The 14,477-nt window shown below is 35.3% G+C and overlaps 2 protein-coding genes across 6 annotated transcripts in view; one reads left to right on the top strand and one right to left on the bottom strand.

Annotated features, from left to right (window-relative positions):
• The window catches only part of myo6b (myosin VIb), a 154,847-nt gene extending 151,784 nt beyond the window's left edge, over positions 1 to 3,063 (top strand). For 2 of the 3 annotated variants that reach the window (XM_087288954.1, XM_087288953.1), the window contains one exon: positions 445 to 3,063. In XM_087288954.1, coding sequence (XP_087145080.1) covers positions 445 to 644 — 200 coding nt within the window. In that variant the 3' untranslated portion in view covers positions 645 to 3,063. 3 annotated transcript variants of the gene reach the window in all.
• A 14-nt stretch (positions 3,064 to 3,077) lies between these two features.
• impg1b (interphotoreceptor matrix proteoglycan 1b) overlaps positions 3,078 to 14,477 on the bottom strand; it is a 57,657-nt gene continuing 46,257 nt past the window's right edge. For 2 of the 3 annotated variants that reach the window (XM_087290816.1, XM_087290817.1), the window contains one exon: positions 4,842 to 6,557. Coding sequence is in view for 1 of the 3 variants with exons in the window: in XM_087290815.1 (XP_087146941.1) it covers positions 6,477 to 6,557 (81 nt within the window). In the remaining 2 variants the exon portion in view is untranslated. Of the gene's footprint in view, positions 4,745 to 4,837; positions 6,558 to 14,477 lie in introns of those variants that run through there. The other variant, XM_087290815.1, reaches the window with a different exon arrangement.

Genomic DNA, 14,477 nt, shown 5'->3' with positions numbered 1-14,477 from the left:
CTATTTGCTAATTAATAACCACCTCATGTGGAACTCTGAATCTGTGTCTCATTTAGGAGGCTGTTACTGTCCACCGGAGGCTGCATTTTGGTATCGGATGCATATTTTGAGAGCTTTCATGACTGAATGAATCAAATACACTGTTTTCCTTCAAAGCACCCTGGGGTGCTGAATTATAATTAGCTAAACTGGCAATGGGCAGGTTAAAGTTCCAGCACATAACGCAAAAAAAAGTGGAATATCTGACGTCAGCATTGTTTTTCAGATAAACAAGAATGTTCACTTAGCAGGTTTCTTAAATATCTACAAACATATTATGGTATTTTTATGCCTTAGTAGAATCCAAACTTACATACAGCACCTTTAAAAGACAATTCGATGCTTATTTGCAGATGTAAAATGTGTACACAGACATAATTTGACGCCTTCTGTAACCGTTCTCAGGTAAAGATGACATGGAGATGTGCGAGTTGAGTCTGGAGGAGACCGGCCTCACACGAAAACGTGGAGCCGAGATCCTGCCCCGGCAGTTTGAGGAGATCTGGGAGCGCTGCGGTGGAATCCAATACTTGAAGAACGCTATTGAAAGCAAGCAGGCCCGTCCCACCTACGCCACCGCCATGCTTCAGAATCTCCTCAAGTGAACATCACACATTTCTCTTATTGGTTCACTTTATCTATGCACATTTAGATTAAAAGTTGTGCTGCTAGAAAAAAGGGCAACTCTAGTGGAAGTCTAATTCACTTTTTTTTTGTTTGTAGTTTGTTCCTTATTTTGCTGTGACCTTAGAAACCAGTTTTCAAACTAATCTGAGCCTTCTTGCTCAGAGATGCCTTAAGATTTTCAAAAAATTCACATCTCACTTGATAGGGATGTTATTCAAATGTCACCCCTCATATAAAGGACTTATAAAGGACATTTCGCTGTGCAGTGACAGACATTTCTGAAAATATCTTCACTTGTCCCTTCTTTATTGTTACAGTTGATGTGTCATTTGTGGCATGTTAAAGAGCCCCTATTATACATTAATAAGTCATATTTTGGTTTTGTGGGTCTCCAATAACAGGCTGATATGCATGCAAGGTCAAAAACACTTTTGTTTTCTTATAATTTGCATTTATTTTTACCTCATTTTCCCAACGGCTCCCATATGATTTGTTCAGAGATTAATTTGTTCCCTAACCCCTCCTTAGCACGATGCTAATCTGCGCTGATTAGTCTGATGACCTAGTCTGTTGCGATTAGTCGACTGCGTTCAGTGCGACACAGTGAGAAACGCCCACCACAGCTTATCTACATTGTTGAAGTAGTCAGAGTGCAGAGTATATGTGTGAGCCCAATGCAGGAGCGCATTAAAGCAATACAGTTAAACATGCAGCATGCTTTGCGTTTTCAACCTGGTTTTAGACGCGATATGTGAAAATAAAGAGTTAACTAGATAGAGTACAAGCCGCGTGGAGCGATTACAAGTAGCCAAACACAATCAAATACATAATTTGCAAGCTAGAGAAAACAAAGAGTCAACATTTTAATCACACTTACTTACACTTGTGAAACTGATCCATGAACTGTGTACTGATAAAGTTCGTCAAAATCTCTCGCCAACAAATCCCCAGTTGCAAGGTAGATTATTGCATTAATCACTACAACGTTCACTCATTAATGTTCACTCACCTTCAGTCATGATCAGTCCCACACTCACCAGCACTGCTAGCGTTTGAAGTGAAAGGAGCGTTCACGTATTACCGGATCCAAAACTTCATATTTAGTTCGTCTCGACGTGGATATGAACATGCAAAAAATCCTGACGAACGACGAATCATTTAAACGACTCTTGAGTCAAATCATTTATTTTAAATTGGATATTTTTAAACAAGGTTGATTTAAACCTCAGCTGGATGTTTTCATTCACTTAGAGCTGTGCTGCACACTGTATGGAAGGTCATTTTCAAAATCAATAATAGGGGCTGTTTAAAATATGCTAAAAATTATAATATATTTCTCAAAAGAAATTGCTAAATGTTTATTTATTTAAGCATCCTGACCAGCCCTGGCATCATCAGCTCAACCAATGGCGTATTTGGGGGTCTGTCCATTTGTTTTAATTGTTAAACCAATAGCAGTTTTTTTTCACACTATTGCTGGTGCAGCAAGACATTTTACCTTTTAAAATAAAATTCTACTATATTACTTAATATTACTATATAGTAACATATTACTATAACATTATTGTAAAGAAATATGTTAAAACATCAAATAGCTAGTCAAAGTATCCCTAATTGAATCAAATAACGGCGTTAAAGGCTAATGAGGAACATGCACCGAAATACATTAGGTTTGAATATTTTCTCTCAGCTTTGCAAATGCGACCAGCAGAATAGTTTCTGAGAAATGCACCATCTGAAAATGCCCTTACATATATTTGATAATGACTTTTATAGATGTGTTTAAAAGCAGCTTCGGTTCATAAAAAGGAGAGTCACTGCTGCATTGCGTGGTTTCGCTCAGCGATTTTGTACTTAAATCATGGTGATACGCTAAAGGGCATATTCATTTCTGTTCAGTGAAGTGATAATGGCACCTTTGTTAATGATTTGCTGTGAATTCTGTCGGCGTGTGTGGTAGATTTCTGTCATTTGTACTTTTATTTATGTACCGAGTCAAGGAAATATTTCATTTAAAACGAGCTCGTATGCTGGAGTGTCTCGTTATTCGCTTCTTATCTCATTTGGTCATAATAACTGCCTGAAGAACAGAAGTAATAGAAATGGAGATGACACTCGAAGTGCTTTGAAACTTGGCACGGACCAAAATTGCTGCATTTGATCAATTTGCTGTCATTATCCAGACTTTGTTTATTCAAATGCTAATGCTTTTCCAACTGAAACGGCGTCATCTCAAACCACGGGTTTATTAATATTATAATTGGTAATCACTTGTTTCCTGTCTGTCAGCTTATCTTTGATGTGTCTGGGTTTAATATGATTGATTGTCTTATTTTTGACTGGCAACTGTTGCTCTGATTACTTTACTAGCCCAAAATAAACACTTTCCATATGAAACGTGTGTTATGTTTAGATGTTTGAGTGGAAAACTTTAATGAAAGAGACGCGAACGGTTCATTTGTGCATATTTAAATTTCAGTTGAAATAAGGGTCATGATACACTTCACCTGTAGCTGAAATATACTACAATAGTTTTACTTTTTTAATGTAAAAACAAAGAAATTATCCCCACATTTTGTCATTTTCCCCAAGAGTTCAAGGGTTAGTTCACCCAAAAATTGTAATAATGTTATTAAATACTCACCCTCATCCCTGAGACTTCTATTTGTTTTCAGAACACAACTGTTTACTGCTTGTTGAAACTACTCATGTAAAATGAGCTTTAATTTTTAACATTTGTGTTGGGACAACTTAATTATTTCAAGTTCAATCCACTTAAATTAGCTAAATTAGTTTACTTAATCAATTTGTGTTGGGACAATCGGAATGAATTGTGTGGAACCCTGCATTTTTTACCGTGTATTTTAGATGAAATCCTAGAGCTCTCTGACCCGCCCATTGACTGCAGTAGTCAGGCTTCATACAGTCTTGGAAAACCTAGAAAGGTCATGTAATTTTGACATGACAGTTTCCAGGCCTGGAAAAGTTTTGGATAAACAGCACATCTGGAAAAGTCGTGGAAATTTGTTTAACAAATATCTGTTTATTTAAATATGGGCTAGTTGTTTTCTCTGTCCTTGGCCAATCCCATGATCTCACATTATTAGTGATTTGTAAGCATTATCTAAATCAATTTTACATAGATATAAATATAAATTTAAACTAAGTAGTTGGTGGTTCATTCTCCTGTGGAAAATCCTGATAAATATGGGAATAAGCCTAAAGACTGAACGACTAAAATACTAAATAAATGAATGATTGTTGCATGTTTATAAATTTGAATGTGCATTGTTTTTCTTATTTAACACGTGTATATGTAGACAATATATGAAATATTAAGTCATTAAAATTTACTTGAAAGTCTTGGAAAAGTCATAGAATTTTGTAGTAAAAATGTGTATAAAACCTGAGTAGTTCAGAGATGGTCAAAGTCCAAAAAAGGAAACAAAAACATTATCAAAACCTTCAATGTGACTTCAGTAGCTCAGCTGAGATCATAAAGCTCCAAGAATACTTTTATGCACCATAAGAAAAAGAAAAAACCTTCCGCAACAGGTCAGGGGTGTGCGTCTAAGGGCAAAATCTATACATGTCAACATTGGGATGTGAAAAAAAGGGATTATCCTCAATGTTCATCCAGAGCTGTTTCATTGTAAATGAACTGTTGAAATGGTCAGTAATATGTTTTATTATTATTATTATTATCAGTAGTAGTAGTAGTATTATTAGTATCATTATTATTAGGTGACGCAGTGGCGATGTAGGTAGTGCTGTCACCTCACAGCAAGAAGGTCGCTGGTGCGAGGCTCGGCTGGGTCAGTTGGCATTTCTGTGTGGAGTTTGCATGTTCTCACTGTGTGTGCGTTGGTTTTCTCCAGGTGCTCCGGTTTTCCCCACAGTCCAAAAAAAAGCGGTACGGGTGAATTGGGTAAGCTAAATTGTCCGTAGTGAATGGGTGTGTGTGGATGTGTCCCAGAGATGGGTTGTGGCCGGAAGGGCATATGCTGCATAAAAATGTGCTGGATAAGTTGGCGGTTCATTCCGCTGTGGTGACCCCGGATTAATAAAAAGAACTAAGCTGAAAAGAAAATGAGTGAATGATTATTATTATTATTATTATTATTATTATTATTATTATTATTATTTACAAAGGGTAGAATAAATAGTATACATTAGAAAAAGCTGCAAATAATAATTTATTTCAAACAGTTTAGCATATCAAAATTAATAGCTATTATAAAGAAATTGAATCAAGTTATCAAATCTCATTAACCGTTTTCTCATTGAATAACCTAAACATTCTGATTAAAGAGCAGCGAATGAACCAGATTTATCATTTAATTGCATTAAATAACAGAGACGTCACTAAAAATGCACAGATTTATAATAGAAGCATTCGATTGCTTTCCTGACTGTGTTAAAAGAAAACCCACCAAAATCGACATTTTCAGATGTTATTATGTGTATATATCTGTTAAAACATGCACCTAAATCCCTGAGTGTCGACTTCTGCTCTGATTCAAATCATGTGTACAGAATCCGTTTGGGAGACAGCGTCTATTTATCAGCTCTTTGGAGCGCGTCTGACAGTCACGCACCGCTACATGAACTGACTGATTTACATAAAAGGGGCAATGGCTCCTGTAATGGAAAGGAAGGGATCCCGCCGTCTGCATAGTTATTTCAAAGTGTTTTCATGCGTGAATAATATAAAAGCAAAAAACATATTCGCATTTAAAAGCAAGGGGCGTCGCCTGGTGGTTTGGCGGTATGGGTTACGTATAGGGAGGATCAGCTCTTTAATGTTTATTGCGAGCCTTCATAGAAAGATTGAAAATATGGAAGAAATACAGAAAAATATCTTGACAGGATGATAGCGGGATAGAACTTCACAATACGAGAGAATCACAGGAAAAACAGGAGGTTTGACAGGTATGGCAATATCGTATATTGGCATTAGAGTCAGCAGCACAATAACTAAGCTCTGTATTGCCCATAGTAAACATGCACCATTATCTGATGTGGAAGACATAGGCCAGGGGTGTCCAAACTCAGTCCTGGAGGGCCGGTATCCTGCAGATTTTAGCTCCAATTTGCCTCAACACACCTGCGAGGATGTTTCTAGAAAGCCTAGTAAAAGCTTGATTAGCTAGCACAGGTGAGTCTGATGTGGGTTGGAACTAAACATTCCAGGACACCGGCCCTCCACATGACAATGTTTTAACAATGTTTTTGTTGTGTTTTCTAACATCTCAGCACTGTTTCTGTCTATGGAGGATAAGAGAGCTCCAGGATTTCATCTAAAATATCTTCATTTGTGTTTTGAAGATGAACGAAGGTCTCAGGGGATTGAAACGACATGAGGTTGAGTAATTCAGAACAGAAATTTAATTTCTGGTCGAACTAACTGTTTAAAGAAACACTTTACATTCAGTTTCTTAGTCCGGGATGCTCAGGATAAACTAGAATAGAGAGATACAGCCCAGTGTATCTACTTGTAAATAAATACCTCATTGTGAGGAAGGAAATAAACCTTTGACCAGGGTTCAAAGCAGCAAAAACATTGCATATCTCATATACAATTGAATTTTTTTGTTTCACAGGTACAATTAAAAATAAGTTCAGATCTGATCTAAACACAAGTCCTCATTCCTGGAGGTATTCCTTCAGTTGTCCGAGAGTATGGCAGATCCTTGAGTTGCATCATAAACTCACTAGATGTCTACAAGAAAACAGCGGAGTTGAGTTGCTTGAGATGCACTGAAGAGCTTTGGTGACAAGCTTAGCTGAAAAATAAAAGTGTCTGAACATCATAAAACAGTCACTTCGAAGCCTTCACTATCAGGACTCCTCAAAAAACAGCAAGAACTCCTGCTGGATGTCCGGCGCATCTGTAATACAAGGAGTGAGGCAGAACAATGTCATGTAAGAAATCATCAGGAGTTGTGCAATGTATAATCTTTCATTCATTCATTCATTCATTCATTCATTCATTTTTCTTCAGCTTAGTCTCTTATTTATCACCGCGGAATGAACTGCCAACTATTCCGTCATATGTTTTAAGCAGCATGTCCTTCCAGCCACAATACGGTACTGGGAAACACCCATACACTCTCACATTCACACATGCTCTCATAAACTATGGCCAATTTAGTTCAACCAATTCACTTATTTCGCATGTCTTTGGACTGTGGGGGAAACTGGAGCACCCGGAGGACACCCACGCAGAACATGCAAACACACACAGTAAAGCCAACTCAAACCGGCGACCTTCTTGCTGCGAGGCGACAGTTCTAACCACTGAGCCACCATGTCACCCACATTATCTTTATTAAATACTAATATATAAAGGCATTATCATCTATAATTTTACTTGGATTAACACTTTACTTGGATTACTATTTCAGTATGCACTATGTAGTAGGTTACGTGCAGTGTGCACATTCATTTGGACAACAACATGTTTTTATAAGTGCTACATAAATTGGGTTTGCAATCAGTTATTGGGTAAGTCATTTCCAAAATAATTTAATTACTAATTACATTAAAACAATTGCTATTAATAACATATGTAATTGCTTTGTCTGAAATGCAACTAAGTTTCTCAATAACTCATTTAATTACTTGAATTAATTACTTGACTAATAAAAAATGCATAAATTGGTATGGATACAATGGATTTTAAACTCTTAAGTCCCTTTCCAGGACATGGGCCCTTTTCACAAGACTGTTATGAAGCGTTTAAAGGTCATCATAATCTTAAATCCTTGAAAGTTTTTAATATTTTGATTAAAAAAAAAAACTTATAAACATTTATATACTTTTCATCAAATTACAAAAAACGAGTTACCGCTTATGTGAGGTGTTTGTAATGCAGAGAGAAATTTGACGTTATTTTTTCCTCTGGCTGCCGTCATCATTCTCACTATTTTCTTTTTCTGAAAGTCTTGATAAAACTATCAATACATTTTATTTTATTATTTCAGCAAATACAGTTGAAACCACAAGTTTACATACATTGTATAAAAAGTTTTAAAACATTTTAACATTTTCAAAAAGTCAGATGTTAATGTGACTAAACGTTTTCTCTTTTAGGTAATTTAGGATTGTCAAATATGTTTCTGTCATGCTTTATAGCAGAATAATGAGAGAGAGATTTTTTGATAAATTATTATAACTTTTCCTGAAAGTCAAGTTTACAGACAATAAGATTATTATACCCCTGAAAAAGCTCAGATGATGGTGTCAAGGTTTTAGAAGTTTCTGATTGGCTAATTGACAACATTTGAGTTAATTGGAGGCACAACTGTAGAACAGTATTTAAGGAAAACCTTACAAACACACTGTTTCCTTATGTGACAACATGGGAAAATCAACAAGCCAGAATCAACAAAAAAGCCAGATTACAATTTGCTACAGTTTGCTAAATTACACTGGGGAAAAGAATAATTTTTGGAGACATGTCCTGTGGTCTGATTGAACTAAGATTGAAATGTTTGGCCATAAAGACCAGTGTTACATTTAGAGGACAAAGAGGAAAGCTTACAAGCCTAGAAACACAAACCAACTGTGAAGTATGTTTGTGGCAGCATCATGTTGTGGGGCTGTTTTGCTGCAGGAGGGACTGGTCCACTTCACAGGATAGATGGCATCATGAAGAAAGAACATCATGTAGAAATACTGAAGCAACTTCTCAAGACATCAAAACTTGGCCACAAATGGGTCTTCCAAACAGACCATGACCCTAAGCACACTGCCAAATTAGTTAAAATGTGCTTTAAGGACAACAGAGTAAATGTTTTGGAGTGGCCATCACAAAGCCCTGAGTTCAGTCCTATAGAAAATTTGTTGGCAGAGTTGAAAAAGCTTGTGCAAGCAAGATAGCCTACAAATCTGACTCAGTTACACCAGTTCTGTCAGGAGGAATGGGCCAAAAATCCTTCAAAATATTGTGAGAAGCTTGTGGAAGGATACCCAAAACATTTGACCAAAGTTATACAGTTTAAAAGCAAAGCTAAAAAAAAATACCAAGCAAATGTATGTAACTGTTCACTGTATATAAATAAATTAAAAATATATATATATATATATATTTTCCTCATTATTCTGGCATTTAGTAAATGTAAATGATTTAGGTACTAACAGACCTAAAATAGTAAACGTTCAGTATGATTTAACACCAGACAAAAAAAAAAAAAAATGGTTATGTTCCTTTTTTTAGAGTTTATGTAAACTTCTGGTTTCAACTGTAGAATTGTAAACAAATGATTTGTTGTACTCTCCCATTCACTGCGTCTTAAGTTTACCCAGCTACAGTGGTGGAAAGAGTACTAAAAAATTATACTCATGTAAAAGTATCATTACTTGACCAAAAAATGTAGTGCAAGTATAGTAAAATTATTAGTTGTAAATATTACTCAAAGTATGAGTAAAAAGTAGATCTTTTAAAAGTACCCAAAAATAGTGAGTATTACAATGTAAAAAAGTTGATGTGTTTACGTGCAGTTTGTGCAGGGATGTGTAAACGTAACATTCTGTAGTGCATTTATTAATCTTCCTGTTTCCTTCATTCCTTACTTCCATTGTTTGTTTATTCTGTCCTTCTTTCTTTTTTTTTGTTCATTCCTTCTTTTTATCCTTCCTACATTCCTCCCCTCTTTTGTTATTTCCTTAGTTTGTTTAGTCCTTCCTTGAATTTTTCCTTTGTTCGTTCAGTCCTTCCTTCTTTCATAGTTCGGTCCTCCCTACTATACTGTGTTCGGCCCCTCCTTTCATTCTTCATTCATTCCATTTAGTTAGTGATTTCAGAGATTATACAGTTGTCATTCTACATTTTCTCAATCTCTGGGTCATTGCGTGTAAAGATTTTTGACATCTTTTTGGACAGTTTTAATGCTTCCAAAAGGTGTTTTGCATTTATAAAGCGCTTATGTCTTGAGAGGTTGTTCAGTATGATTCAATTTACTGCCTATGTGAGATTTGACTGGACAGAAATCGCAGAACTGGTTTTTCTACTTTAGCCAATCAGCCATTGAGCACATCAAAATACTGTCATACTTGTTATGCTGTGCAACAATTAGAATATACCTGTATATATATTTTGTTTATTACTGTAAGAGGAAGGTTTAGTGTTGTGTTGGTGTAGTGTAGACATTAATAAAACTCAAGCTTGGACACTGTGTTCTGCACAAAACATTAAATAAATCAATCAAAACCTCCAAGAGGTTTGTAGAGTCCACTTGGAGCTCTAGTCCCACCTATTTGGAGCTGACCTGCCCATTTGGAGCTGGCCCTGACCTCTGTTTACCCAACTTTTTGATTTACGATGCATTCCAACTGGGATATATATTGCTCTTAGAAGAGCACTTTGGAGTGAAAACAATCATGGCTGTCATATTGAAGTGTTTTTCCAAACCCAAGTGCTCAAAACTGGCCAATTGGATATTTTCCATTTGGAATGAAGGATTTCAAAGGGTTCAACTAATGGACACTTTAGACATCCATGATCCTTTGCGCAGGGAAGTTGTTTGGTGTGTCAGAATGAAACTGGAGATTCAGAGTTCAATTTTACCTAAATTCTGACCAGAACCAGAAAATCAGAGCACATCACACCTGTCCTCAGGTCTTTACACTGGCTGCCAGTTACATTCAGAATAGATTTTAAAGTATTATTACTGGTCTATAAATCACTAAATGGCCTAGGACCTAAATACATTACAGATATGCTCACTGAATACAAACCTAACAGATCACTCAGATCATTAGGATCATATAAACTAGAAGTTCCAAGAGTTCAGTCAAAGCAGGGTGAATCGGCTTTTAGCCACTATGCCCCTCGCTGCTGGAATCAGCTTCCAGAAATGATCATGTGCTCCAACATTAGGCACATTCAAATCAAGACTGAAAACACATCTGTTTAGCTATGCCTTTACTGAATGAGCACTGTGCTGCGTCCCACAGATTGCACTATCATGTTTTTCTCTTCTTCTTCATTCTTTTATATCACATTTTACCTGTTTTTATGTTTTGTTTTGTTTTTACGCATTTTTATTATTTGTTTTTATTTTTATTTTACTTGTTTACTTTTATTATTGTTTATGTAAAGCACTTTGAATTGCCATTGTGTATGAAATGTGCTATATAAATAAACTTGCCTTGCCTTGCCTAAATGTTTGTATATTATTTTTCTATATAGGCTGCTACTGTAACATTTAAACCAGTTATAAATAAAATATTTATAAAAAAAAATCATTTAAAAATCATAAGCACATGCAAACAACCTGGTTTAACACGTATGTTGATCCTGGAACATCTTTCCTGTTCAAAACTATAATCCATACCTACACTGAAAACAATATTCAAAGATGATTCCTTGGATTTACAATTTTTTTTTTTAAGTTAAATGGATGTAAACAATTTATTTGGGCTGAATTTAAACAAACAAATGATTATGTATTTGGGTAAATTCCACACATAAATTGTTTGCAACAATTTTGTAGACATTTTTTTTTTTCAGTTTAATCCCTATCACTAAACTTAACTGTACCATAACAATAATGTAGTGTATAACACAAACAGAAAGCCTACACTTAACATACATTGTAAACTAAATTTTGATTGGAATGTTGTTTCAGGATAGTTTCAACATAGATGATCAAGGATCATGTCCTACTTGGTGAAAGCAGACTTATTGCATACATACATACACATACATTAATGAAGCGTTTCAGGGGTAACGCATTACATGTAACAAATTACGTAGTAATGTTACTTTTCTAAATAATGAGTAAAGTAATGCATGACTTAAATAAATTAAGTCATAATAGTTCAGTTACTTCTGTGTCACTACGGCACAGTGGGTAGCACGATCATCTCACAGCAAAAAGGTTGCTGGTTCAAGCCCTGCTGGGTCAGTTTCTGTGTGGAGTTTGCATGTTCTCCCCCTATTGTCGTGGGTTTCCTCCAGGTGCTCTGGTTTCCCTCAAAGTCCAAAGACATGTGGTAGGTGAATTGAATAAGCTAAATTGGCCGTAGTGAATGCAAAAGTTTATTAGTATATAAGTTGCGGCTGGAAGGGCATCCGCTGTGTAAAACATATGCTGGATAAGTTGGCGGTTCATTCCGCTGTGGCAACCCCTGGTTAATAAAGGGACTAAACCGAAAAGAAAATGAATGAATTTCAGTTACTAATTTAAACATGTAATGTGAGTTACTTTTTAGTTTAAATAAGGTTTACAAAAAAATACATTTCTAAATTAAAATTAACGTCAAGAAGAAGAAAAAACCCTGCAAGTTTTTAAAAAAGATCAAGCCTTAGTCAGGTAAGAAAAAGGAACTCAAAAGGAACGCAAACGTAATACATTACTCACTATAAAAAGTAACACATAGTTACTTTTTTGGGAGTATCTTAATATTGTAATGGATTACTTTCAAAAGTAACTTTTCCCAACACTTTATGTGAATAAGGCCCACACAAAATACTCATGTTCCAGAGTTTGTTCCATGCTTTAGGGTGACAAAAAGTGCAACAAAGACACATATCCTTGATTATATCGTTTAAGACGGGTGTCCTGGAAAGTTTAGTTCCAACCCCAATCAGACACACCTGGGCCAGCTAATTAAGCTCCAACTAGGCCTTGTTGAGGGGAGTTGGAGCTAAAATCTGCTGGACAGGGCACCGGCTCTTATCCCTTCAGGGGTGTCATACTCAGGCTGCCTTCCTGAATGTAACAAACAAGCCTGAGGGACTCCATTAGTTTGATCATGTGTGTTTAATTCGGGTAAAAGTGCGATATTTAGATTAGTGATTAGGGATGACCTCTTTCAAATAGAAGTGTACTCTTGCCAAAAATACTTGGGACACCCCCATCTGTGAATTCAAATGTTCCAATCGACACAATCAATCCGTTTGTGAAAACAATGAGTTCAGTTGCTCTAAATGATTATACAGATTTGGAACTTTAGAAGAAAATATTTATTTAATTAATCATGTGTGTACTTCCCCTTTAAGGGGATGTTGGTTTAATGACGCTCAGAAATTCGGAAGTTCTGGGTTTTTGAAAGAATTATGGTGCACCTAGCTCAGTAGGTTCATATGTCGATTTGTTAACCTCATAAGGATCGTTTGTAAATACATGAAGGCCTCCTACAAGCGCGCGGTCCTCGAAGGAAGATGATCATAACGTTGTAGCGCGTGATACGATTTTAAAACATGATTATGGAAGCGCTCGACTATCTCAATATAATCTCCCACGGTGGATTGCAGCCTCAGCAGAAAACCAGTGAGATTCGCACGTCAAGGAATTATCGACTGTGAATATGGTTTTGCGGTAAATATCAATATCAAACCTTTCTGCATAATTGAAACATTTCTGTGCTGAATGAAGTATCGACTCATGAGCTCATCAAACATTTGTTAGACTCTGCCATGAAAGTTATTATTGGTTTTGTAAATGCATTTCTCCGTTCAATCAGCTTGTGGATTCAGAAACAGCCATTGACTAAATGTTGTATAGCCGTCAAGTTCATACTACCTTTTTGAATATCTGGTTGTTTACATCCTTCAGAATACATTACTAATGTAACAATTTCACATGAGGACAAGAGGATTACGTTCAGGAAAAATCATTGCATTATATTAAGACACACTTCAGCAAATAAACATCTTACGTGGACTTTTGTGATCCTTCATGGTTATAAACAAAACCCAACTATTTAAGCCTGCTAGACCGAATAAGGCTGCTTTAAATTTTTCATTACATGACAATATGCTTGATAAGTAATAGGCATAAATAAATATTTATTTGAGGCAATACACTGCGGGTCTACAGGGTTTAAATAAAAGTTGTGGTCTATGGAAGTGCTGATGAAGCTGCTAAAGTGTTTAGTGCAGGTGAAATTTTTTTTTTTTGACAAAACAGTCTTTGTTTTTGTAAAATTATTCTCATTGTAAGACATATTTTAATGGACTGTACTGCTTTTAATGTCCACAGAAGTCTTTTTTTTTGTTGTTGTAACCGCAAACTAATTTAAAGAGATGCTCAACAAAGTATTACCACACTATAAAAAAATCTTGGTTTCCTTAAAGATTTATGCTGAATCAAATTAACTGTGAGTCCATTACAGTTATGTTACACTAAACTGACTTAAAACGGCTTGTGTAACTTTTAAAATATAAAAATTAGCTTAGAACATGATTAACTTAGTTTAATAAGTTACAATGAAATAAAAACATGTTGTTGTGACTAATTGATCATACATGTATACATTTTCCACTGTGCAATAGTTACATTTTAGCATTAAAAATCATTTAATTTATTTTAATTACTTTTATTTGTAATTGTTGTTGTTTTTTATTTATTGCATTTGTTTTTATTGCTGACTACAAATTAAAACAAGATAAAAAGGCGGCATGATATTGGAAAAAATTAACTTTTTCTGCAATCTATATTGTGATATAAGCGTAATTTCACAATATGACTTATGATTCATTGATTGGATGATTTTGTAGGGGTGTGCATCTGCATAAATAATACAAAATTACACAAAAATATCCTAAATAAAACTAAAGCGCAGAACATTCAACAAGGATAAGAAAATACATGTTTTTTCGCTGAAGTCTAACCGTCTTATGGTACAGAAGTTCAATAATCAAAATACTCTGAATATATGTTTTGCTGACAAAACAGCCAATAAAAAATATGGATCGTAATTAAAATCTATAGACACGCATATAAACAAGTGTATCTTGCATACCTTTTTCATTAATGATTTTTTTTACTATCTTCATTTTTAACATTAGTTGTATTAAC

The sequence above is a fragment of the Danio rerio genome, chromosome 17 (genome assembly GCF_052040795.2).
Source record: "Danio rerio strain M-AB ecotype USA chromosome 17, GRCz13ab, whole genome shotgun sequence".
Classification (NCBI taxonomy): domain Eukaryota; kingdom Metazoa; phylum Chordata; class Actinopteri; order Cypriniformes; family Danionidae; genus Danio; species Danio rerio.
This window is presented reverse-complemented; position numbering and strand designations above follow the sequence as displayed.